The sequence below is a fragment of the Rattus norvegicus genome, chromosome 1, assembly GCF_021556685.1.
Source record: "Rattus norvegicus strain SHRSP/BbbUtx chromosome 1, alternate assembly SHRSP_T2T, whole genome shotgun sequence".
NCBI classification, from domain to species: Eukaryota; Metazoa; Chordata; class Mammalia; order Rodentia; family Muridae; genus Rattus; species Rattus norvegicus.
The window spans coordinates 79369495-79397471 of record NC_141534.1 but is presented as its reverse complement, the minus strand read 5'-3'; the positions used below and the strand labels follow the sequence as shown (position 1 = coordinate 79397471).

At 42.4% G+C, this 27977-nt stretch overlaps 2 protein-coding genes across 4 annotated transcripts in view; one reads left to right on the top strand and one right to left on the bottom strand.

Annotated features, from left to right (window-relative positions):
• Window positions 1–577: 577 nt before the first annotated feature.
• On the bottom strand, window positions 578–19737 carry Smokl2 (sperm motility kinase like 2). The gene is made up of 3 exons (NM_001429880.1): window positions 19638–19737; window positions 17048–17137; window positions 578–2069 (listed from the first exon to the last, which is right to left on the bottom strand). The coding sequence occupies exons 2-3, from the start codon at window positions 17096–17098 to the stop codon at window positions 1026–1028; spliced, it is 1095 nt and encodes a 364-aa protein (NP_001416809.1). The 5' UTR covers window positions 17099–17137; window positions 19638–19737; the 3' UTR covers window positions 578–1025.
• A 75-nt stretch (window positions 19738–19812) lies between these two features.
• The window catches only part of Nlrp4 (NLR family, pyrin domain containing 4), a 44498-nt gene continuing 36333 nt past the window's right edge, over window positions 19813–27977 (top strand). The window contains exons 1-3 of one of the 3 annotated variants that reach the window (XM_087581287.1): window positions 19813–19973; window positions 21130–21364; window positions 26398–26496. The gene's annotated coding sequence lies outside the window, so the exon portion shown is untranslated. Of the gene's footprint in view, window positions 20000–21129; window positions 21365–26118; window positions 26167–26397; window positions 26497–27977 lie in introns of those variants that run through there. The other 2 variants (XM_087581290.1, NM_001172164.3) reach the window with 2 other exon arrangements.

Below are 27977 nucleotides of genomic sequence, written 5' to 3'. Positions count from 1 at the left end.
TGCTGTTGAGAAACCCAGCGTGATGGTGCCAAACTATGCTCAGGGTAGGTGGCTGGTACTGACTTGCTGTCCCCAGACCTAACTGGTACATTTCTGGGGGACAGGAGGGAAGTCTGATCTATGTTTTCATTAAAGAATCCAAAGACTATAGTGCCCCTCCCTCTGGTCATGACTTCTCACTTTGCAAGAAAATTACAGACTCCCAAAAAGTTGGAGCAGTTAGGGCCTGAGCTACTCAGCCTTAGGAGTTGCCTGACTAGCAGGTGGGATAAAACATCTATACACATAAAAATGATAAAAGATTAAAAATAAAAAACAAAACCCCTTCTCTTCGATGGGGGTGTACAGCAGCACAGGTTTCAGAGACAGTTCATGATTGTTTTCCTCAAGTCCTTCTGATGGTGTCGCCAGGCATGAGAGGAAGCTCATCCTGCATCCTCAGGCTGGCCATCAGTAATGGGCTCTTCCTAAATGACGAGACTTCTGGATGGATCACCTCTTCCCAGGTGAGGTTCTTTTCCTCCATGTGGGTCTCTGCAGGGGTGTGAGAGACTAGAAGGAAGCCTCAGACTCGGAGGTAAGATTAGAGGATATAGTTCTTTATTTACCATGGCAACATAGGATCGCATTCACGCAACACTCATGCCCCACTAACCTCTGGTCTGGCCCTTAGTCATGTCCAATATCAGTGTGTCAAATAAGGTTCTAGACGTGTCCTTCTGCTTGCTGAAGCTCGGCTTGCTGTGTGGGCTTGTCTCAATTGGCATCGGGCTTCTGGGCATCTGGGTCGGTGGGCTCAGATCTCAGTGACTCCAGGAATGAGTCTTGTCTCAGTGACATTATCTCTGGTGGACTCCAAAAGTGATTCTCTTGCAGTGGCCAGACCAGCTTTTTAAGCTACTTTTAGCCAACCATATTTGGGGCATATACATTGCTTCATTAGGGTGTATCCTTATCAGGTTCATACACACACACACACACACGTACAGCGGTCCCTTATGCAGGGTGTTTCTTAAATGTTTATTTTACAGTGTATTCCTTACAGTCTCTTTCTCCAAGGTATCCCCAGAGGAGGAGCCTGTGAGGGTTACACTCTTAAACTCCTCCTGGGAACTGCAGGAGGATATATTCCTGTCAGGCTTATCTGTGACAGCTCTCGTGCTCCTGACAGTGCTAGGGCTCCGAGTGTCTGGGAAAACCTGTGTGGAATTAGGTGGTAAACATGCCTCACTGTCCCTGATCATGGGACGCGTCTTGATTTGGTGGATAGTGGGCCTCCTGCTGGGATTGATCATCAACATTTCAACGATGACGTTGAAAATATCAATGGAAACATGAGGAGGAACGCGGAAGTTTGCAGAGATGATCTGCCACTTTATCTCCACAAAAGAATTGCCTCGGAAAGGCAGGCTCCCTGACACCATGAGGAAGAGGAGGACCCCTAAACTCCAGATATCCACGGGAAGACCCTCATATTTCTCTGCTTGCAAGAGTTCTGGGGCACAGTAGGGCAGTGTGCCACAGAAACCGGCCAGCTTCTGCCCAGGAACCACTTTAGTAGCCAGGCCAAAATCACCCAGCTTGATGTTCCCCTTGTGGTTGATCAAAATGTTGCTGGCCTTTATGTCTCTATGGGCAATGTGATGGTCATGGCAGTACTGCACAGCATGTACTATCTGGACAAATATCTTTCGAGCCTCGCTATCCTCTAAAGACCCCGCTTGGATGATGCGGTCTTGCAGCTCTCCCTCTGAGGCATACTCCATCACCAGGTAGGTGGTCTCTCTTGTCTCGACCACATGATACAGCTTGATGATGTTAGGATGGCTAAGGGATTTCATAATCCTGGCTTCCCTGGAGGTGACTGAGGTATACTTGTTGTTTTGCAGAATTTTTACAGCCACAGTGGTGCATGTGGGGACATGGAAGGCTCGTTTCACCACTGAAAAGTTTCCTTTGCCCAGAGTGTTCAGCATCTTATAGTTCGTGTTGAAGTTCTCCTCAATCAAATAGCAGGCCTTCAGATCCTGCTGCTTCATTAGGTCCTCCGTGGCATGGCTAGAAGTAAACTTGCAATGAGAAATTAAAAAAAAATTAAAAATCAGGCCCAAGAAAATGTTTACAGCTATAAATTATTACTTCAAAAAGATAAGAAAAAGGTCAGAAATGTGTCAGACGACCTAGTCTGCATGGAAAGAGAAGAACAAAACACCTTCTGAAGCAGTAGACACAAACTATGGCACAGATCAGGTTGGCAGGGACCCACTGCAAACAGAAAGAACAAAACAAGGGATCACAGACAGTAAGAGCTGTGCATTGGAAAAGAAAGCCATCCTCTCTCTGATCTCAGCACACTGAGCAAATGCACCAAGAAAAACTGGTTCAAGGAGTGGATAAGACAATGAACCCTCCAAAACCCACAGTGTCCAGGCTGGGGAGCTATTTCTAGAGTCCAGAATGATAGCTACTCCTGCAGAGGACCTGCATTTGGTTCTCAGGACCCAGGTCAGGTGGCCCACAACTGCTCTAAGTTCAGCTCTAGGACATCTTACACGTCTACCCTCTAAGGGCACTGTCATGATATGAATATTCTTAACCCAGGGAGCGTCACTATTTGGAGGCATGGCCTTCTTGGAGTAGGTATGTCACTGTGGGCATGGACCCTCACCCTAGCTGCCTGGAAGCTTCTATTAGCAGCCTTCAGATGAAGATGTAGAACTCTCAGTGTCTCCTGCACTATGCTTACGTGGATGCTACCATGCTCCTGCCTTGATGATAATGGACTGAACTTGTAAGCCAGCCCCCAATAAAATGTTGTCCTTTTGTTATTTTGTCTTTTTTTCCCCCTGCCTCAAAGCTGAGGACCAAACGCTTGCTAAGCAAGAGCTCTACCACTGAGCTAAATCCCCAACCCAAATGTTGTCCTTTATAAGACTTGACTTGCTGGTCATGGTGTCTGTTCACAGCAGTAAAACACTAAGACAGAAGTTGGTAACAGGGACTGGGGTATTACTGTGATAAGCCTGACCATGCTTTTTCGTTTGGAAGAATGTGGATTTCAGTAATTTGGTTTTGGAAAGTGGTAAAATGCTTTAAACGGGGCTTAATGAACTATTCCATTCCTTCCATCAATATGGAAGACTTTGCTCCTGAGAGTGCATACCTAGCACAGGAGGGTTCAGTGGAGAAGAATTTCAGAATGTGGCCTGGAGACTGTTTTTTGTGGTGTTTTGGTAAAGAATGTGGCTGCTTTTTGCCCTTGTCTGAAGAGTCTACCTGTGTCTAAGGTAAAGAGACTTCTATTAATTGCACTGGCAAAGGAAGTCTCAAAAAAAAGCCCAGAAGATTTTGTTGTCTGGTTAAGTCTCATGAAGAGTTTTAAACAAGCGTAGCAAGTTAGAAAGAAAAAATATAAAATACATGGTTCAGGTATTAACCAGCACGAGGAAGTGAAATAGAGCTGACCTATGTTCTAGGAGATAATAGACTAAGGAATTTGGGGGCAAGAACCCACCTAGCTAAATTTAACTCCCAGCATGGTGGTACAAGCCTTTAATCCCAGAAGACAAGGTCAAACAGATCTCTGAGTGGAAGGCCAGCCTGGGACAAAGCAGGTTCTAGGTGAAGAAAAGCCTAAATCCAGGCACATGATTTTAACCGTTACAGGAAAGAGTTCAAGGTCAATATACAGAGTAAGCTCCAGGAATGCCAAGGTTAGGCAGTGAGGGAGTCAGAAAACAGAAAGCTCCTAATAGAATAAGGGGATCCATGTTCCAGCCCCAGCAAGCAATAGAACACATCAGCTTCAGTCATGTGGCTCTGGCTTTAGAATGAAAAATAGAAGGGACTACAGGGACAATTCATGCTGCTTAGCTGGAGCTAAGAAATTATCAATGATTAAGAAGAGACCAGCATTCTTGAGGTGAAATCTGGGAAGCATTTTCTGAGAGCACAATGCTGTGTTCCAGAGATAGCCAAGGTTGTACCTCGTGCTGCAACTGCACTTGATACTGTATAAGAGTCACCCAGACGGTACTGGTTTAGAAGGCATGAAGGCATCTAGGCATGAAGAATAGCTGAGGCTTGGTACTGTGAGAGGCCATGGAAGGCCACTGGTGAAAAGTGCAGCCCCAGTTGCAGTTGATGGCCCAGGACTGAAGGGGTCATGCAAAGGAGTTGAGGCTTGGCATGATGAAGAGAGCCTATGATCAGCCATTGGTGAAGACTAGTTGCAGCAGGAGACACCAGTCTGTTCACAGCAGTAAAACCCTATACAGTGCACACACGGGCACTACAAGTCACTTAAAATACTGATACAAATCTTTCTATGTAATATGATTTATGACCGTTGAAGATCAGAGACGGCATTAGATTCTCTGGAAGTGGAATTATAGGCAGTTGTAGTGAGACATTTGGTTTGTTTTAAAACCCAGTAATGGTATGTGAACATGTTATTGTTTTAATTCCAGGTGTACAACAAGAGGCTCAGAATAAACTGTAAGTCCAGTTACTGAAAATCTGACTCTCTCTTCTGATCTCCACAGCAGGGACCAGGGAGGTGGTGCTCAGACACATTTGGAGGCAAAATACTCCTGCACATAAATGAAAACATAAAATATTCTAACTTGAGGAGGGCCTACATGCCTGAGAGCAGAGGTAAGACCAACTCTTCTGCTCAAAGCAACCCACATGGAGACTTCAGGTCACACAAACCCAGAAGTTCTCTGTTCCCAGATCTGGCTGAAAGAAAACAGGTCTACAGGAGTGCTGACACAGGCTTACAGGAGAGTCAAAGCCACTGTCAGAGACAGCAAGACAAGCTAACACCACAGACAACCTGATGGTGAGAGGCAAGCGCAGGAACCTAAGCAACAGAAAACAAGACTACTTGGCATCATCAGAGCCCAGTTCTTCCAGCAAAGCAAATACTGGTTATCCAAACACACTGGAAAAGCAAGATTTGGATTTAAAATCACATCTGATGATGATGATGATGATGATGATGATGATGATGATGATGATGATGATGAAGGAGGACTTTAAGGACATAAATAAATCCATTAAAGAAACACAGGACAACTTCCTGGTTGCTGCCGCCGCAGAGAGCTCGTGGGCAGCACCCCGCGAGCAAACTTGATCCTCGGGACCACAGGTAAGACCAACTTTTCTGCAGCAAGAGACCTGCCTGGTGAACTCGGAACACACAGAGGCAGAATTTCTCTAGGACCGGGCACTTCCTGTGTTTACCGGGAGGCCCACTCCCGCAGACCCCAACCCGCAGCAGCTCTCTGCTCCCAGACCCCGTGGGAGAAAGACCTCACCGCCTGGTCAGGTGGGCACTCCTGAGGCTGCAGAGCGGAAGAGACCACCAACACTGCCCACCCCTGCCCACATCCCTGGCCCAAGAGGAAACTGTATAAGGCCTCTGGGTTCCCGTGGGGGAGGGCCCAGGAGCGGCGGGACCCCTGCGCCTGAGACACTGCCGGAACATGAAGGAACAGACCGGATAAACAGTTCTCTGCACCCAAATACCATGGGAGGGAGAGATAAACCTTCAGAGAGGCAGACACGCCTGGGAAACCAGAAGAGACTGCACTCTGCACACATCTCGGACGCTAGAGGAAAACACCAAACGCCATCTGGAACCCTGGTGCACTAAAGCTCCCGGAAATGGTGCCGCAGATCTTCCTGGTTGCTGCCGCCGCAGAGAGCTCGTGGGCAGCACCCCAAGAGCAAACTTGAGCCTCGGGACCACAGGTAAGACCAACTTTTCTGCTGCAAGTGACCTGCCTGGTGAACTCAAGACACAGGCCCACAGGAACAGCTGAAGACCTGTAGAGAGGAAAAACTACACACACGAAAGCAGAACACTCTGTCCCCATAACTGACTGAAAGAGAGGAAAACAGGTCTACAGCACTCCTGACACACAGGCTTATAGGACAGTCTAGCCACTGTCAGAAATAGCAAACAAAGTAACACTAGAGATAATCTGATGGCGAGAGTCAAGCGCAGGAACCCAAGCAACAAAAACCAAGACTACATGGCACCATCGGAGCCCAATTCTCCCATCAAAAGAAACATGGAATATCCAAACACACCAGAAAAGCAAGATCTAGTTTCAAAATCATATTTGATCATGATGCTGGAGGACTTCAAGAAAGACTTGAAGAACTCCCTTAAAGAACAAGTAGAAGCCTACAGAGAGGAATCGCAAAAATGCCTGAAAGAATTCCAGGAAAACACAATCAAACAGTTGAAGGAATTAAAAATGGAAATAGAAGCAATCAAGAAAGAACACATGGAAACAACCCTGGATATAGAAAACCAAAAGAAGAGACAAGGAGCTGTAGATACAAGCTTCACCAACAGAATACAAGAGATGGAAGAGAGAATCTCAGGAGCAGAAGATTCCATAGAAATCATTGACTCAACTGTCAAAGATAATGTAAAGTGGAAAAAGCTACTGGTCCAAAACATACAGGAAATCCAGGACTCAATGAGAAGATCAAACCTAAGGATAATAGGTATAGAAGAGAGTGAAGACTCCCAGCTCAAAGGACCAGTAAATATCTTCAACAAAATCGTAGAAGAAAACTTCCCTAACCTAAAAAAGGAGATACCCATAGGCATACAAGAAGCCTACAGAACTCCAAATAGATTGGACCAGAAAAGAAACACCTCCCGTCACATAATAGTCAAAACACCAAACGCACAAAATAAAGAAAGAATATTAAAAGCAGTAAGGGAAAAAGGTCAAGTAACATATAAAGGCAGACCTATCAGAATCACACCAGACTTCTCGCCAGAAACTATGAAGGCCAGAAGATCCTGGACTGATGTCATACAGACCCTAAGAGAACACAAATGCCAGCCCAGGTTACTGTATCCTGCAAAACTCTCAATTAACATAGATGGAGAAACCAAGATATTCCATGACAAAACCAAATTTACATAATATCTTTCTACAAATCCAGCACTACAAAGGATAATAAATGGTAAAGCCCAACATAAGGAGGCAAGCTATACCCTAGAAGAAGCAAGAAACTAATCGTCTTGGCAACAAAACAAAGAGAAGTAAAGCACACAAACATAACCTCACATCCAAATATGAATATAACAGGAAGCAATAATCACTATTCCTTAATATCTCTCAACATCAATGGCCTCAACTCCCCCAATAAAAAGACATAGATTAACAAACTGGATACGCAACAGGGACCCTGCATTCTGCTGCCTACAGGAAACACACGTCAGAGACAAAGACAGACACTACCTCAGAGTGAAAGGCTGGAAAACAGCTTTCCAAGCAAATGGTCGGAAGAAGCAAGCTGGAGTAGCCATTCTAATATCAAATAAAATCAATTTTCAACTAAAAGTCATCAAAAAAGAAAAGGAAGGACACTTCATATTCATCAAAGGAAAAATCCACCAAGATGAACTCTCAATCCTAAATATCTATGCCCCAAATACAAGGGCACCTACATATGTAAAAGAAACCTTACTAAAGCTCAAAACACACATTGCACCTCACACAATAATAGTAGGAGATTTCAAAACCCCACTCTCATCAATGGACAGATCATAGAAACAGAAATTAAACAGTGATGTCGACAGACTAAGAGAAGTCATGAGCCAAATGGACTTAACGGATATTTATAGAACATTCTATCCTAAAGCAAAAGGATATACCTTCTTCTCAGCTCCTCATGGTACTTTCTCCAAAATTGACCATATAATTGGTCAAAAAACGGGCATCAACAGGTACAGAAAGATAGAAATGATCCCATGCGTGCTATCAGACCACCACGGCCTAAAACTGGTCTTCAATAACAATAAGGGAAGAATGCCCACATATACGTGGAAATTGAACAATGCTCTACTCAATGATAACCTGGACAAGGAAGAAATAAAGAAAGAAATTAAAAACATTTTAGACTTTAATGAAAATGAAGGTACAACATACCCAAACTTACGGGACACAATGAAAGCTGTGCTAAGAGAAAAACTCATAGCTCTGAGTGCCTGCAGAAAGAAACAGGAAAGAGCATATGTCAGCAGCTTGACAGCACACCTAAAAGCTCTAGAACAAAAAGAAGCAAATACACCCAGGAGTAGCAGAAGGCAGGAAATAATCAAACTGAGAGCTGAAATCAACCAAGTAGAAACAAAAAGGACCATAGAAAGAATCAACAGAACAAAAAGTTGGTTCTTGGAGAAAATCAACAAGATAGATAAACCCTTAGCCAGACTAACGAGAGGACACAGAGAGTGTGTCCAAATTAACAAAATCAGAAATGAAAAGGGATACATAACAACAGATTCAGAGGAAATTCAAAAAATCATCAGATCTTACTATAAAAGCCTATATTCAACAAAACTTGAAAATCTACAGGAAATGGACAATTTCCTAGACAGATACCAGGTACCGAAGTTAAATCAGGAACAGATAAACCAGTTAAACAACCCCATAACTCCTAAGTAAATAGAAGCAGTCATTAAAGGTCTCCCAACCAAAAAGAGCCCAGGTCCAGACGGGTTTAGTGCAGAATTCTATCAAACCTTCATAGAAGACCTCATACCAATATTATCCAAATTATTCCACAAAATTGAAAGAGATGGAGCACTACCGAATTCCTTCTATGAAGCCACAATTACTCTTATACCTAAACCACACAAATACCCAACAAAGAAAGAGAACTTCAGACCAATTTCCCTTATGAATATCGATGCAAAAATACTCAATAAAATTCTGGCAAACTGAATCCAAGAGCACATCAAAACAATCATCCACCATGATCAAGTAGGCTTCATCCCAGGCATGCAGGGATGGTTTAATATAAGGAAAACCATCAATGTGATCCATTATATAAACAAACTGAAAGAACAAAATCACATGATCATTTCATTAGATGCTGAGAAAGCATTTGACAAAATTCAACACCCCTTCATGATAAAAGTCCTGGAAAGAATAGGAATTCAAGGCCCATACCTAAACATAGTAAAAGCCATATACAGCAAACCAGTTGCTAACATTAAACTACATGGAGAGAAACTTGCAGCAATCCAACTAAAATCAGGGACTAGACAAGGCTGCCCACTCTCTCCCTACTTATTCAATATAGTTCTTGAAGTTCTAGCCAGAGCAATCAGACAACAAAAGGAGGTCAAGGGGATACAGATCGGAAAAGAAGAAGTCAAAATATCACTATTTGCAGATGATAGGATAGTATATTTAAGTGATCCCAAAAGTTCCACCAGAGAACTACTAAAGCTGATAAACAACTTCAGCAAAGTGGCTGGGTATAAAATTAACTCAAATAAATCAATAGCCTTCCTCTACACAAAAGAGAAACAAGCCGAGAAAGAAATTAGGGAAACAACACTCTTCATAATAGACCCAAATAATATAAAGTACCTCGGTGTGACTTTAACCAAGCAAGTAAAAGATCTGTACAATAAGAACTTCAAGACATTGAAGAAAGAAATTGAAGAAGACCTCAGAAGATCGAAAGATCTCCCATGCACATGGATTGGCAGGGTTAATATAGTAAAAATGGCCATTTTACCAAAAGCAATCTACAGATTCAATGCAATCCCCATCAAAATACCAATCCAATTCTTCAAAGAGTTAGACAGAACAATTTGCAAATTCATCTGGAATAACAAAAAACCCAGGATAGCTAAAACTATCCTCAACAATAAAAGGACTTCAGGGGGAATCACTATCCCTGAACTCAAGCAGTATTACAGAGCAATAGTGATAAAAACTGCATGGTATTGGTACAGAGACAGACAGATAGACCAATGGAATAGAATTGAAGACCCAGAAATGAACCCACACACCTATGGTCACTTGATTTTTGACAAAGGAGCCAAAACCATCCAATGGAAAAAAGATAGCATTTTCAGCAAATGGTGCTGGTTCAACTGGAGGTCAACATGTAGAAGAATGCAGATAGATCCATGCTTATCACCCTGTACAAAGCTTAAGTCCAAGTGGATCAAGGACCTCCACATCAAACCAGATACATTCAAACTAATAGAAGAAAAACTAGGGAAGCATCTGGAACACATGGGCACTGGAAAAAGTTTCCTGAACAAAACACCAATGGCTTATGCTCTAAGATCAAGAATCGACAAATGGGATCTCATAAAACTGCAAAGCTTCTATAAGGCAAAGGACACTGTGGTTAGGACAAAACGGCAACCAACAGATTGGGAAAAGATCTTTACCAATTCTACAACAGATAGAGGCCTTATATCCAAAATATACAAAGAACTCAAGAAGTTAGACCGCAGGGAGACAAATAACCCTATTAAAAATGGGGTTCAGAGCTAAACAAGGAATTCACAGCTGAGAATGCCGAATGGCTGAGAAACACCTAAAGAAATGTTCAACATCTTTAGTCATAAGGGAAATGCAAATCAAAACAACCCTGAGATTTCACCTCACACCAGTGAGAATGGCTAAGATCAAAAACTCAGGTGACAGCAGATGCTGGTGAGGATGCAGAGAAAGAGGAACACTCCTCCATTGTTGGTGGGATTACAGACTGGTACAACCATTCTGTAAATCAGTCTGGAGGTTCCTCAGAAAATTGGACATTGAACTGCCTGAGGATCCAGCTATATCTCTCTTGGGCATATACCCAAAGATGCCCCAACATATAAAAAAGACACGTGCTCCACTATGTTCATAGCAGCCTTATTTATAATAGCCAGAAGCTGGAAAGTACCCAGATGCCCTTCAACAGAGGAATGGATACAGAAAACGTGGTACATCTACACAATGGAATATTACTCAGCTATCAAAAACAACGGCTTTATGAAATTCGTAGGCAAATGGTTGGAACTGGAAAATATCATCCTGAGTGAGCTAACCCAATCACAGAAAGACATACATGGTATGCACTCATTGATAAGTGGCTATTAGCCCAAATGCTTGAATTACCCTAGATGCCTAGAACAAATGAAACTCAAGACAGATGATCAAAATGTGAATGCTTCACTCCTTCTTTAAAAGGGGAACAAGAATACCCTTGGCAGGGAAGGGAGAGGCAAAGATTAAAACAGAGACTGAAGGAACACCCATTCAGAGCCTGCCCCACATGTGGCCCATACATATACAGCCACCCAATTAGACAAGATGGATGAAGCAAAGAAGTGCAGACCGACAGGAGCCGGATGTAGATCGCTCCTGAGAGACACAGCCAGAATACAGCAAATACAGAGGCGAATGCCAGCAGCGAACCACTGAACTGAGAATAGGACCCCCGTTGAAGGAATCAGAGAAAGAACTGGAAGAGCTTGAAGGGGCTCGAGACCCCATATGTACAACAATGCCAAGCAACCAGAGCTTCCAGGGACTAAGCCACTACCTAAAGACTATACATGGACTGACCCTGGACTCTGACCTCATAGGTAGCAATGAATATCCTAGTAAGAGCACCAGTGGAAGGGGAAGCCCTTGGTCCTGCTAAGACTGAACCCCCAGTGAACTAGACTGGTGGGGGGAGGGCAGCAATGGGGGGAGGGTTGGGAGGGGAACACCCATAAGGAAGGGGAGGGGTGAGGGGTATGTTTGCCCGGAAACGGGAAAGGGAATATCACTCAAAATGTATATAAGAAATACTCAAGTTAATAAAAAAAAAATACAGGACAACACAGGTAAACAAGTAGAATCCCTTAAAAAGGAAACATAAAAATCCTTTAAAGAATTACAGGAAAACACAAAAAGGTGAAAGAATTGAAAATACCATACAGGATTTTAAAATGGAAAAAGAAAACACAACAGGGATAGAACCCTGCAGATAGAAAACCTAGGAGAGATATCAGGAGACATAAACACAATCCGATTACAAGATATAGAAGACAGAATCTCAGGGGCAAAAAATACCATAGAAAACATAGACACAACAGTGAAAGATGATGCAAAACAGACAGAATCTCAGGGGCAGAAGGTACCATGGAAAACATCGACACAACAGTGAAAGATGATATAAAACACAGAAAGCTCCTAGCTCAAAACATCCAGGAATTCGAGGCCACAATGAGAAGATCAAACCTAAGGATAATAAGTATAGAAGAAATCAGACTCCTAACTTAAAGGGCCAGTAAATACATTCAACAAAATTATAGGAGAAAACTTCCCTAACCTAAAAAAATGCCCATAAACATACAAGAAACCTACACAACTCCAAATGGACTGGACCAGAAAAGAAATTCATCCCATAATATAATAGACAAAACACCAAACACATAAAACAAAGAAAAAAATTCAAAGAATTAAGGGGGAAAGGTCAAGTAACATATAAAGGTAGACCTATAAGAATTACACCAGACTTCTCACCAGAGACTATGAAAGCCAGAAGATCCTGGGCAGATGTCATACAGAATGTGAGACAACATAAATGCCAGCACAGGCTACTATATCCAGCAAAATCTTTCAATTAACATAGATGGAGAAACCAAGATATTCCATGGCAAGACCAAATTTACACAATATCCCTCTACAAATCCAGCCCTACAAAGGATAATAAATGGGAAACTCCAACACAAGGAGGGAAATTACACCCTAGAAAAATCAAGAAAGTACTATCCTTATAACAAAACAAAAAGAAGAGACACAAAAATATAATTCCACCTCTAACAACAAAAATAACAGGAAACAACAATCACTATTCCTTAATATCTCTTAACATCAATGGACTCGATTCCCCAATAAAAAGACATAGACTAAAAGACTAGATAAATAAAGAGGACCAAGCATTTGATGCATACAGGAAACACACCTCAGAGACAAAGATAGACATTACCTCAGAGTAAAAGGCTAGGAAAAAAATTTTCCAAGAAAATGGTCCGAAGAAACAAGCTGGAGTAGCCATTCTAATATCGAACAAAATCAACTTTCAACCAAAAGTTATCAAAAAAGATAAGGAATAACACTTCATATTTATCAAAGAAAAAAACCCACCAATATGAACTCTCAATCTTAAATATCTATGCTCCAAATGCAAGGGCACCTACATTCATAAAAGAAACCTTACTAAAGCTCAAGGCACACACTGCACCTCACACAAAAATAAAAGGTTTCAACACCCAACTCTCATCAATGGACGGATAATGGAAAGTGAAATTAAACACAAACATAGAGGAACTAACAGAAGTTATTAACCAAATGAATTTAACGGATAGAATATTTTATCCTAAAACAAAATAATATACCTTCTTCTCAGCACCTCATGGTACCTTCTCCAAAATTGGCTACATAATCGGTCACAAAACAGGCCTCAACAGATACAAGACTGAAATAATCCCATGCATCCTATCAGATTACCATGAACTAAGGCTGGTCTTCAATAGCACAAAAATGACAGAAAGCCCATATATACATGGAAGTTGAACAAGGCTCTACTCAATGATAACTTAGTCAAGGAAGAAAGAATGAAATAAATTAAAAACTTTTTAGAATTCAATGACAATGAAGAACAACATACCCAAGCTTATGGAAAACAAGGAAAGTAGTGCGAAGCAGAAAACTCATAGGTTTGAGTGCCTCTAAAATAAAACAGGAGACAGCATACACTAGCAGCTTGACAGCACACCTAAAAGCTCTAGAAAAAAAGAAGCAAATACACCCAAGAAGAGTAGAAGGCAGGAAATAATCAAACTCAGGGCTGAAATCAACCAAGTAGAAACGAAAAGACAATACAAAATAATCAAGAAAACCGAAAGCAGTTTCTTTGAGAAAAATCAACAAGATAGATAAACCTAACTAACCAGATAAACCAGACTAACGAGAGGACACAGAGAGTGTGTCCAAATTAACAAAATCAGAAATGAAAAGGAAGACATAACAACAGAATCTGAGGAAATTCAAAAAATCATCAGGACCTACTACAAAAGCCTATATTCAACAAAACTGGAAAATCTGGAGGAAATGGACAATTTTCTAGACCAATACCAAGTACCAAAGTTAAATCAGGAACAGATAAACCATCTAAACAAGCCTATAACTCCTAAAGAAATAGAAGCAGTTATTAAAAGTCTCCCAATCAAAAGAGCCCAGGACCAGATGGGTTTAGTGCAGAATTTGATCAGACCTTCATAGAAGACCTCATACCAATACTGTCCAAACTATTCCACAAAATTGAAAGACAGAACACTACCAAATTCCTTCTATGAAGCCACAATTACACTTATACCTAAACCACACAAAGACCCAACAAAGAAAGAGAACTTCAGACCAATTTCCCTTAAAAATATCGATTCAAAAATACTCAATAAAATTCTTGCAAACGGAATCAAAGAACACATCAAAACGATCATCCACCATGATCAAGTAGGCTTCATCCCAGGGAGGCAGGGATGGTTCAATATATAGAAATCCATCAATATAATCCACTATATAAACAAACTCAAAGATAAAAACCACATGATCACTTCATTAGATGCTAAGAAAGCATTTGACAAATTCAATACCTCTTCATGATAAAAGTCCTGGAAAGATCAGGAATTCAAGGCCCATACATAAACATAGTAAAAGCAATATACAGCAAACCAGTTGCTAGCATCAAACTAAATGGAGAGAAATTTGAAGCAATCCCACTAAAATCAGGGACTAGACAAGGCTGCCCACTCTTCCAACTTATTCAAGATAACTTATTCAATTGAAGATCTCAGAAGATGGAAAGACCTCCCATGCTCTTGGATTGGCAGGATTAATATAGTAAAATTGGCCATTTTGACAAAAAGCAATCTACAAATTCAATGCAATCCCCAACTCAATTCTTCATAGAGTTAGAAAGAGCAATTTGAAAATCATTTAGAATAACAAAATACCCTGGTTAATGAAAACTATCCTTAACAATAAAAGAACTTCTGGGGGAATCTCCATCCCTGACCTCAAGCAGTATTACAGAGCAATAGTGAAAAAAACTGTAAGGTATTGATACAGAGACAGGTAGATAGATCAGTGGAATAGAATTGAAGACCCAGAAATGAACCCACACACCTATGGTCACTTGATCTTTGACAAAGGAGCTAAAACAATCCAATGGAAAAAAGATAGCATTTGCAACAAATGGTCCTTGTTCAACTCGAGGTCAGCAGGTAGAAGAATAAATCGATCCATTCTTATCACCCACTACAAAGCTTAAGTCCAAATGGATCAAGGACCTCCACATCAAACCAGATACACTCAAACTAATAGAAGAAAAAGTGGGGAAGAATCTCGAACACATGGGAACTGGGGAAAATTTCCTGAACAAAACACCAATGGCTTATGTTCTAAGACCAAGAATCGACAAATGGGATCTCATAAAACTACAAAGCTTCTGTAAGGCAAAGTACACTGTTATTAGGACAAATTGCAACCAACAGATTGGGAAAAGATCTTTACCAATCCTACATCTGATAGAGGACTAATATCCAAAACATACAAAGAATTCAAGAAGTTAGACTCCAGAGAGCCAAATAACCCTATTAAAAATGAGGTACAGAGCTAAACGAAGAATTCTCAGCTGAGGAATATTGAATGGCTGACAAGTACTTAAAGAAATGCTCAACATCCTTGGTCATCAGGGAAATGCAAATCAAAACAACCCTGATAGTCTACCTCACAGCAATCAGAAAGGATAAGATAAAAAAAACTCAGGTGACAAGGCAAGGATGTGGAGAAAGAGGAAAACTCCTCCATTGTTGGTGGGATTGCAAACTAGTACAACCATTCTGGAAATCAATTTGGAGGTTCCTCAGAAAATTGGACATTCCACTACCTGAGCATACATTTCCTGGGCATATACCCAAAAGATGCTCCAACATACAACAAAGACACATGCTCCACTATGTTCATAGCAGCCTTATTTATAATAGTCAGAAGCTGGAAAGAACCCAGATGCCTATCAACAGAGGAATGGATACAGAAAATGTCGTACATCTACACAATGGAATATTACTCAGCTATCAAAAACAATGACTTTATGAAATTCATAGGCAAATGGATGGAACTAGAAAATATCATCCTGAGTGAGGTAACCCAGTCACAAAAGAACATACATGGTATGCACTCACTGATAAGTGGATATTAGCCCAAAAGCTTGAGCTAGCCAAGATGCAATCCACAAAACACATGAAGCTCAAGAATAAGTATGACCAAAGTGCAGATGCTTCACTCCTTCTTAAAAGGTATAACAAAAATATTCATAGGAGGGGATAATGGAGGCAAAGTTTGGAGCAGAGACTGAAGGAACAGCCATTCAGAGCCTGCCCCACGTGGGTATACAGTCCATATATACAGTCACCAAAACTAGATAAGATTGATGAAGCTAGAAAGTGCATGCTGACAGGAGCCAGATAGCTGTCTTCTGAGAGGCACAGCCAGAGCAATGTCAAATACAGAGGCAAATGCTAACAGCAAACCATTGAACTGAGAATGGGATTCCTGTTAGAGGAGTTAGAGAAAGGATTGAAAGAGCTCAAGGGGCTTGCAACCCCATAAGAACAACAATGCCAACCAACCAGAGCTCCTAGGTACTATACCACTACCCAAAGACTATACATGGATTGACCCACGGTCCCAGCTGCATGAGTAGAAAAGGATGGCCTTGTTGGGCATCAGTGGAAAGAGAAGCCCTTGGTCCTGCCTAGGCTGGAACTCCCCCCCCCCAGTGTAAGGGAATGTTGGGGGGCAGGAAGGGGGGATGGTTGGGTTGGGGAACACCCTTATAGAAGAAGGGGAGGGGAGTAGGATAGGGGGCTTATGTCCAGGAAACATAATTTTAACTTGAAATGTAAATTTAAAAATATCCAATAAATTTAATTTGAAATGTAAATTAAAAATATCCAATAAAAATTATATTTTTATCTAAAACATTAAAATTAAAATTAATAAAAAATTTTCTAACTTATCAAACATAACTTAAAACAATACAAAGTAAAAGGAAGGTATAAAGAACATGGGAAAGTAAATGCATAAATCAAGCCAGCAAATACACAAACCAAAACCAAAAAACCATGTTATAGTCACCAAAGTGGAGAGAAACTCACTATTTCAGAATTCCAAGTTCCCGAAATCTGACTAAAATCGCTCGGCATCATTGACTCCAGTTGCTTTCCAACCAGCCTACAGCTTCAAACCTGTAATGGCAAGAGGCAGCCTCAGTCAGAGCTCTAAGTGGGCAGGTGTCTATCATTCCCTACAATGGTTCCTGGTGAGGACAGAGCAGGAAATGGACCAACCCACTGGGTTTCTTCACATTCTGTCTCAGAGGACAGGAAGAATGATCTTGGTCAGTGGGGCAGTAGAGAGCTGGTTACACTCAAAGATCTGTCCCCAATGTTGCCCGTGATCCACTTCTTCCTGTTAGACCCACTGCTTAAGATCCTTAATTTCTCCCAAATGGCACCCCGTGGTGGGAACTATGTTCAAACACTTGACACTCTGTGGAACCTTTGACACTCTAACTTTTTTTTTTTATTAACTTGAGTATTTCTTATATACATTTCAAGTGTTATTCCCTTTCCCGGTTTCCGGGCAAACATCCCCCTCCCCCTCCCCTTCCTATGGGTGTCCCCCTCCCAACTCTTCCCCCATTGCCGCCTTCCCCCCATAGTCTAGTTCACTGGGGGTTCAGTCTTAGCAGGACCCAAGGCTTCCCCTTCCACTGGTGCTCTTACTAGGATATTCATTGCTACCTATGAGGTCAGAGTCCAGGGTCAGTCCATGTATAGTCTTTAGGTAGTGGCTTAGTCCCTGGAAGCTCTGGTTGCTTGGCAGTGTTGTACTTTTGGGGTCTCGAGCCCCTTCAAGCTCTTCCAGTTCTTTCTCTGATTCCTTCAATGGGGGTCCTGTTCTCAGTTCAGTGGTTTGCTGCTGGCATTCGCCTCTGTATTTGCTGTATTCTGGCTGTGTCTTTCAGGAGCGATCTACATCCGGCTCCTGTTGGTCTGCACTTCTTTGCTTCATCCATCTTGTCCAATTGGGTGGCTGTATATGTATGGGCCACCTGTGGGGCAGGCTCTGAATGGGTGTTCCTTCAGTCTCTGTTTTAATCTTTGCCTCTCCCTTCCCTGCCAAGGGTATTCTTTTTCCTCATTTAAAGAAGGAGTGAAGCATTCACATTTTGATCATCCGTCTTGAGTTTCGTTTGTTCTAGGGATCTAGGGTAATTCAAGCATTTGGGCTAATAGCCACTTAACACTCTAACTTTTAACAAGAACAATTTCCTTGTTAACATGGAATCCTGAGAATGATGGATGGGCTCCAGACCTTTGGTCCTCCCTCAGTTATGGGCTCTGGTATTCCTGGGTTACTAGATGGACAGTGTTCTGCTTGACCCCAGCCTTTATGATAACTTTGTAGCAACTCAGGTCTACACTCTCAAAGTACTCAATTATTATTTTTTGTAAACAAACATCGATGGGTGCTAAAGGATGGTAGCTACTTAGTACATTGGAAGTCAAGACAAAATACTGTTTGCCGTGGTACCCCAGGGTTTGAGACTAACACCTGTGGGGCTGAGAGGAAGAGGACACCATCCATCCCATGTTCCCCATGAGGCCTGAGACATCTCCCCAAAGCCCAGGATCCAGAGACAGTAACAGTTCCCCTCTGTTTTTCCGACGGGACAGGAGTTTGTTAGGGAGTCTGTGAAGTGCTAGACAGACTATTCCAGCACTAGGCAGGTTTTGTTCCTTCACATGTTCTTTGGACAGCACAGCTCAAGGGCACAAGCTTGATCCTTTGCTTCAAAATGATTATTGCCCCATCTCCTGTGCCTGGTAAATCACATTCACCCACCTTAAGACAGAAGATACTTCGTGGAATGACCATGACCCAAGTAGGTGGAAGGACGAACTATGGTATGTGCCAGCCAGGAAAGTTCTTCAAGGAAGCACAAATCTGGCCCTCTTTAGACTTAACATTTATTCTGTCCTTGAATTCTTTTCAGCTACCCACTTCCATAATTAGCATGAACAGAATGGGATATGATCGTTGCCTTTGGCCCTTGCATGGAGTCATGATGTTTGAACTATCAGGAAGATCCTAAGAAAACCAGCTAAAGGGGTTGGGGATTTAGCTCAGTGGTAGAGCGCTTGCCTAGGAAGCGCAAGGCCCTGGGTTCGATCCCCAGCTCCGAAAAAAAGAACCAAAAAAAAAAAAAAACCAGCTAGGAGGAAGCTTTGTGCTAAAGCAGAGACACATTGTTGCCCTTCCTTAAGAGACCATCCAATATTGCCAGTCAGTCCTGGGAACAGGAGAGGACTTTATGTGACTTAGCCTGTACTTGGAAAGTAGGGGTGTGAACAAAAAAAGGAAACACTGAGGTACTTGGAAGGGGCAGGCAATAGAAGGAGGGGAGGCAATCAGGGAGGGGAAAGTGATCAAAGTTCTTCATGTACGTGTGTGGAAATATCATTGTGAGAATGACCATGTTGTGTAAACTAATGTTCCAAAATAGTTAAAGGAATAGAGCCATGTAAAATAGGACATTTTTAAAGCACAGTCAAAAAAACTAATTAACAAAGACAATAAAAAATTTCCCAATCATACTTCAACGAAGAACTGGAAGAGTTAGCTAAAAGCAGAAAACAGAAACCTCTAAACTGAAACATAGGAACGTAGAAGAAAACTCACTGTGTTCAGATTCAACAACTCACAAAGATCCGAGCGCAGTGGCTCACCAGCCTAGAAACCCAAATGCTCTCCAACCAGCCAACAGCAACTGCACTCACTGTGAGGACAGAGGCAGCCTCGGCCAGAGCTGTAAGTGGGCAATGACCTCACAATGGTTCTCTTTGAGGTCAGAGCTGAAATGGAGCGATGATGGCAGGGCACAACCCACTGATGCCTTCACATTCTATCCTCAAGACAGGAAAGGCTGGTCAGTGGGGCAGTGGAGACCTAAGGAAGCTAGTTACACCCAGCTAGCAGCCCCTAGATACCCAACGGTGAAGAAGTGGACCATGAAAGGTAGCCTAGTCCTCAGCTGGGCTAAGGTTAGAAACCCCAGAAACCCTGAAGGAACAGTAGGAGCTTCACCTGCTTCTGGGCACCAAGCCCCTGTCACTGGCTGCAGCCTCCCCTCTCACCCCCACCATAGATTTGTGTCCATCAGTCAAGTAAGGGCAGTCAAGTAAGGGCAACGCCCCAAACCCCTCCACAGTCGCCCTAATAACTCAGACCAATAGGAAAAAAAAAAGGCATGAACTCTGGTCACTTAGGCTGAAGACAGATCTCCATTCTAATGAAGTACCCAGAGGCCTAGAGGAGTTAACGAATAAGCTTTCCTTCTCAGGCATTCTTCCGTGCAGAAGGTATTTAATTTCAGGCCCACCCTGAGGAGTAGGGTATAGTTTTACTCATCCACTTTCTCCCATGACAATAAATACCTCAAAACCATGGACTGCCTCTTCTCATGGGGTTTGCCGTGGGGAACCTTTTGAGATGGCCTTTGCCTACAGAGTCACTGTCTAACCTCCCATAGAAGGCCTATCTACACTCCCAACCACAATTGCCACCAAACCAAGTCTGCTACTCTCCCCACCGGATCAGTCAGAGCCCCGCCCCTCTCCACCCTCTCTTCACTGACCCGGGGCTAGATCCAGACCGTGGGCCCAGATTCCAGATTCTCAGCTCTTCTGTGACTTCCAGAGGTACCTGAGTGTCCAAGAACCTGGGAACCTGGCCTGGGAACTCCAAGGCCCTTGCCTCTTTGCAGTCACAGGGACCCTGAGCCAGCGCCAGCTGCCCCAAGCCTCAGACTGTGCTTTCCCACCCCTGAGCCTTGTCCTCCAGCCCAATTCCTGCCCAGGATTGGCTTGGGACAAGCACAGTCAAACTTCCCACGTCCTGCTTCCACAAGTGGCCGAGCCCTGTGTCGGAGCAGACACAGGACTCACACGTTTTCTATATTGAGAGAATTCATAATGACTTACAGTCTGTAGCCCGACTCCCCAACAATGGGCAGCTGTGGATGGGAAGTCCAAGAATCTAGTAGTTACTCAGTCCCACAAGGCTACTTGTTTCAGCTGGGCCTCTGTAGAAGTAGGTTCTAACAGATGTGCGGGCAAGTAAATGCAAGTGGCGAAAAAGGATGAATCTTTTTTCTTCCAATGTCCTTATGTAGGTCTCCAGCAGAAGGTGTGGTCAAGATTAAAGGTGTGTACCACCATGCCTGGATCTGGGACTTGTCCCAGGCTGACCTTGAACTCAGAGATCTTCTTCCCTCTGTCTCCTGGGATTAAAGGCATGTACTACCTTGCCTGAGCCTCAACTTTTCATAGCCACTATGCCTCAAGATCTCCATGCCAAGATCCAGATCAGAAACTTGTTATCTTCTAGCTTCAAGATCTAGATCACAGGTGAGCCCTCCAATTCTGGATTGTGGTTCACTCCAGATATAGCCAAGTTGACAACCAGGAATAGCCATTACACATACAAATGTCCCTTTATAACATAGCCATGTACAATGAATGTACACATGAAAAATTATTTTCATAATCAAAGAATATAAGTGAGTAAATAAATGAATGGAAAGAAATATTAATAGTGAATAAGTAAAATAAAAACTGAGCAGTTGGGGTTCAGCCCAGTGGAGTGTTTGCCCAGTATACATGAGGTCCTGAGTTCAAGGTCCAAGGGTTGCATAAACCACAGGTGGTGGTGTACATCATCTGCAATCCCAGGGTTGGTGCTGTACAACTGCAATCCTAGCACTTAATGAGAGGAAGGGGAATCAGGAGGTCAAAGTCATCTTCAGCTATGCAGAAAGCTCAAGACCAACCTGAGCCGCATGACAGACTTTCTTAAAACAACTTTTAAGTAATAATATTGGAAGTGAATAAACATAAACCCAAAATATTTTTAAAAAATCAATGTTATAAATCTAGCTAAACTGAAATGAAGGGAACATATGGAAATGAATGGTAAAAAGTAAAGAAATGAAGACACAGATTACATGGTCTCTGGGGCAGAAGCAAAGGAGCATAGCTAGAAATTGTATAACCAAAGAATTGGAGGGCTGGAGAGATGGGGCATCAGTTAGAGCACTGACTGCTCTTGCAAAAAAAAAAATCTGGGTTCTATTCCCAGCACTCCCAGGGCAGCTCACAACTGTCTGTAACTCCAGATCTTGGTGACCAGATGCCCTCTCACAGACATACATGTAAGCAAAATACCAATACATGTAGAATAGAGCAAATAAATCATTTTTAAACATCAAAGAATTAGAAAGTTAAAGAGTGGAGTCAAATTTCTATTGAAGACACAGGGCTGTCCTTCTATAGCCATGATCCCTTTAGCCAGTGTCATTTGACTTTAAGAATCCTGATAACTAGTGTTGGTGAGGGGTTTCCCACTTCTAGAAAGGAGAAGGGGAGTGGGCAATGGGGGTAGAAGTTGTGTGAGGGTGGGGGCCTGGGAGTTGTGGGAGGGAGGGGGCTGATATTGGGATGCAAGTGAATAAATTTTAGAAAAGATATTCTGGGCTGGAGAGATGGCTTAGTGGTTAAGAGCACTGACTGCTCTTCCAGAGGTTCTGAGTTCAAATCCCAGCAACCACATGGTGGTTCACAGCCATCTGTAATGAGATCTGATGCCCTCTTCTGGTGTGTCTGAAGACAGCTACAGTGTACTTATATATAATAAATAAATCTTTAAAAAAAAGATATTCTGATCTTTTGTAAATATCATGTTTACAAAATGACATTCTAGATTTTTTTCCCTTTCCCTTTGGACTCTATTAGCCCATATATAAAAATATTATCTTCATTTTTTCCCACTCTGGGTTCCTAGTTTGATAATTATTTGGAGGAAATTTTCATAATATTAAAAAGTTTTCAGACTGTATTGCCTTATGTTTCTATTTTCCTCTGCATTCATTTTTTTAATTTAATTTTGTGTGCTTGGGCACACACACATGCATGTGTGATGTGTGTGTGTGTGTGTGTGTGTGTGTGTGTGTGTGTGTGTGTGTGAAGTGTGTTAAGTTCACAATTTTGTAATGGGTCACATTCACAGCTATCCCTAAATGCAACTGGTCTTCAGGCCACAGGCTAGACACACCTCCGTGGCCAGTCACTCCTTACAGAGAACAGAATAGAAAAGAACACTGTCACACATGTGCATTTCTGAACTAGACTGGGCCCCTCAGAAGTCTTGCTGATTGTTGGTTCTCACAGCCTCTCCTGATTGAAAAATGGTTCACTCTGACTGATAATGTCAGGACCCCTGGGGCATAGGCAAGAACCTCACAACAAGAGATCCAGAGGGCACAAGGAATGTCCATACACAATCTCAATTTCATCTAGCTAGAGATGCCATAAACTACATTAGGAATAAGCTATGTCATCACCTGACAAAGTTCCATGTAAACCTGAGATGTCACAAATGCTTGTGGAGCGCCAGCAAGAGGGCTCCTTTGGTAAAGATGCATGCCTGATGACCTGAATTCAATTCCTGGAACCAACACATGGAAGGAAAGAACTGACTCCTGAAAATACTCTCTTACACACTGAATAAAGAAATAAATAAAAGCTTTCTTAAAGTAAGTAAATATGTGTGGGATGTGTAGGATCATGGCAGTGGAGGAGGTGTAGTCATACTTCCTAGGCCTGTGTTAACCTGTGGGTCTTGACCGTTTTCGGGGATTGAATGACCTATTCACAGGGATCAAATATCAAATATCCAGCCCATCAGATATTTAGATGATAATAACAGTAGCAAAATTGCAGTTGAAAGACCCCCTCCCAGAAAGGAAATTGTACAAGCCCAAGGCCCTCAACTATAGAAGTAAAAAGTAAGTTTTTAGATATGTGGGACAAGCTGACCCATCATTTAGACGAAACAGACCAAAAAAGAAAACAAAATGCAGAAACCAGACTAAATTATGGGCACTGCTCCATGGGCCACCTGGCAGGAAAAAAAAAAAAGTCCCTGACCCCCCGGAAGCCCTGACCACCATGTACTTTTTGCTAACTCACTGTTATGATTATAGCCAAAATAGATAACATACACGTATGCCTCACTTACTCCACCAATCACATCCCTGTAACCATGCATCTGCTTCTGTAAGCCTGCTTCTGCTCCCCAATGCCCTATAAAAACCCGTCCCTGGTTCTGCTAGGCGCGCCAGTCTTCCAAATTGACTGGGACGCCCACAGATACCTGTGTATCCTGATCAATAAAAATCCTCTTGCAGATTACAGCCTGTGGACTCGGTCTGGTCATTGGGCTTGAGGATCTCCCTCCTGAGGGAAGATTCTCTCTGAGAGTCTTACACAGTTATGAGGTAGGATTGAAAATCATCTTCTGGTTGGGGGGGTCACCACAACATGAAGAACTGTATGAGAGGACAGCAGCATCAGTAAGGTTGAGAACACTAATCTAGATCCTTAACCCAGGAGTCAGCCTTCTAGAATCACCTGGGCATCTATAACCATCAAGGAGGACCTGCTCCACCCGCAGCAGTCGGCTGAAATCAGCCAAGTGTTCTGGGTACCCTTGATGACTGTGACGCTTCCCATCACATACCATGAAGGAAAAATGATGGTCCTCTCAATAGATTCAAAGGAGGGAAATTCAAAAGGTGTAATATCTCTCTGTATTCCCAGGTCTTTATAAAATAGAAAAGAAAAAAAAAAAACAATAAAGAGGTTCAAAATCAAGGCACCAGAAACCTCGTGCTGAAAGAAGAGATCATTTAAAATGATACCCTTTCTGTTTTGTGTGCGTGTGTGCGTGCATGCGTGTGTGCATGTGAGCGTGCATGCCTGCGTCCCCATGTCTGTGTGTCTGTCAAAGGACAACTTCGGAGAGTCAGTTCTCTCCTTCCACCAAGCAAGTCCCCAGGATCAGACTCAGGCTCTCAGGCTTTGCAGCAATTGGGGTGGGGGGGGGAGCAGGGGGGCAGGGGCATGCTACAACAATAACAACACTGGACCAGGCTGGAGAGGGGGCAGGGTGGAGTTCTAGCTCCGTGATGGAATGGTTGTGTGACATGCTCAACAAATATATATATATATATATATATATATATATATATATATATATATATATATATATATATATAATATATATTACATATATATGTATATAGAATAGTATAATATATATATATATATATATATATATATAATACATTGATCTTCCATGTCCATTTGAAGTTGCCCAATGGATGGGTAAGACTCAGATAAGACGGAACTCTGTATAGTGTTTCCATATATACACCCATAGAAGCTTAATCTATACATTAGGCAAAACAAATTACTAATAGTAATAACATAGTAAATTAGAGCAACGTTAACTATACACGCAAAGGTCAATTAATGCTAGTGAGTTCTTTATATCTGGGATTTGCCACTTAATTTTTAAAATTTTATTACATTTATTTATTCCTCTATAAATTGTGGGTAACTGAGTGGATCAGAGGACAACTTGCAGGAGTTAAGTTTTCTCCTTCCACCACATGGGTCTTAGGGATTGAACCCGGGTCTTCAAGGTTTGATGTCAAGTCCCACCAGCTGAGCCGTCTCATTGCTGGCCCCTCCCCCACTTAATATTTTCAAAAATTGCCAAATTTTGACAGTGGCCAGCCTAACTCAGGAAAAAGAAGAGCCTTGGTAATCATAGAACTCGAAATTTTGCCGCAAGTGTTGCATAGGTCTGTAGTCCTAGCACTCAGAAGGCTGAGGCAGGAAGAACTGGAGTTCAAGGCCAGCCTGGACTTTATAGTGGGGACGACAGAGACAAAGAGACCGCGTACCCTCATTTATGCAATCCTCTTAAAGGCTACATAGTGATGGAACAAATAAAAATAACAACATGCAAAGAGGATGAAGGGTTCTATCTCAGCTTCCCATCCATCTCATCAGGGAGATGCTGGAAGGATTCCGTACAATCAGAAATCTTGAAGATCCGGTATCCGGAGTTCATCCGGAATCCTACACCAAGATTCACTGCAATACCCGCGATCTGTAGAATACCAGGAACTGAGGGCTCAAAGCCACACCCAACCTCCGACTTCAATCACATCCTCCTTCCTTTTGCCAAAAGCCCCCCCTGGACCAATGAAAGGAAGTGACGCATTGACCAATCACATGGCACCATAGACTTTCTGCCCAGTCCAGCTGCCATGTATTAAGGACTAACCTGGAAGCCTAGGGCGGTGAGTCAGCAAATCTTCGGCGTTTTTTCTCTTGTATGCATTTATTTTCTTCGTAATTTGAGGAGGATGCATGCGCGCTTCATTTTTCTTCCCTTTTTCCTCCCTCATGCCTTGACACACCAGAACCAGTTTGCATCCTGTGTCATGGCTGTTTGGACTTACTTTTTAGCAGGGTTAGCCAAAACACTTTGCGGTTCTTAGATTTAACTTTTTAACTTTTTTTTTTTAAAGGAAAACAAAAATTACTACTAGACTAAATCCTCTAGCGCTTGCTCCGACTGGATCCACGGACAATCCTGCTGACTTTATCCGGCTTTTTCCAACTTCGAAGTAAGTAGAGGGACCACAAGAGATTGTTAGCTGGAGAATTCGGGGGACCGGGCGCTCGTGAGGCCTCCCAGATTCAAAGAGAAGATAACGTGTAGGCATCGTGAGGGTTGGATAGCTGAGAATGTAGAGGGTAGAGATATATTTATAGATTTATATTCATGTTTAGGAGGCCGAGAATCAGGAGAACCCACGGAGAAGCAAGCAGATGTGGACACACCGAGTATTTGTGTCTAAGCGCTTCGCACGAGTTCACTGCCTAGAGCAGAGATCTTTGATGTTCCATTTCCGGGGTTTAGTCCTTTGAAGACTTGCCGTTTTTCTTTTTTCTTGGCTGTTAGGTAAATGAATGGACAAAGGCTGCCCTTGCATATCAATAAAAGGGGTCTTTACAATTGGCTGGAGTGTTGAGTTGTGGCTCCCTGGCTCCTGGCTAAACAAATATATCAAGGTCCTGACCTCTAATACCTCAAAAGGTGGCAAGAGGAGTTTGCTGTAGATTTAATTTAGTCGTCCCAAGGGTAACCCTGTGGAGACCAGAACAAGGGAGAATGATACGATAATCAAGGCAGATGTTGGAGTTAAATAGCTAGAAGGAAAAGACACACGATATTCAGCAAATCAGAGACTTCGAAGGGACAGGCCAGGGCTTCTGATGGAGAGAGTGTGAAGCCCCTGTGATACAATTCTTAGAGATTTTGGTGTTATTGGAGTTGGTTGGTTTTTTTGAGACAGTCTCTCAAGGACTGTGGGCAGCTGAAAAATAGCTGTGCAGCCAAGGATGACCTTGAACATCTAATCCCCCTGCTTTCACCTCCCAGGTTCTGGTGTTACAGGTGTACACCACCACATCTGATTTTTTGTGTTATAGGATGGAACCCAGGGCTCTACATGCTAAGTAAGCATGCTGCTAGTCAACCTGCATTCCCTAATGGGATTTCTGTAGTTTTAAACCACTTAGTTTATGTCATTTTGTAACAGAGACCCCTGAAAATTACCTGTACTATTTTACCACAAATAATTCAGTTTATGTTCTGAAAATATAAATGTTTTTCAGAACCACAGTATATCAAAGCCAGGAAATTAATAGTAGCAGGATACTGTTGGCCAATATAAAAACTTTAATATTTACCCCATCGTGATGTCACATGCCCTTGATCCCAGCATCAAAACCAAGTAAAATAATTAATGAATGAAAAAAAGAGAGTCAAAGTCAGTAGGTTCTTTGAGAGGCCCCAAACGGTCTAATTAAAATATATATAAATAAACAAACAAATAAGAAAGTAATGATGGTGTCACAGGATGAACATTACTTCAGCACTTAGGAGGCAGAGGCAGGGTCTGTGAGTTCAAGGCCATCCTGGTCTGTCAATACAGCAAGTTTCAGGACAGCCAGGGCTACACAGAGGAAACACTGTCTCAAAAAAACAAAAACAAACAAAAGCCAATGAAGCCTGGGAGTGGTAGAACATGCCTTTAAAGCC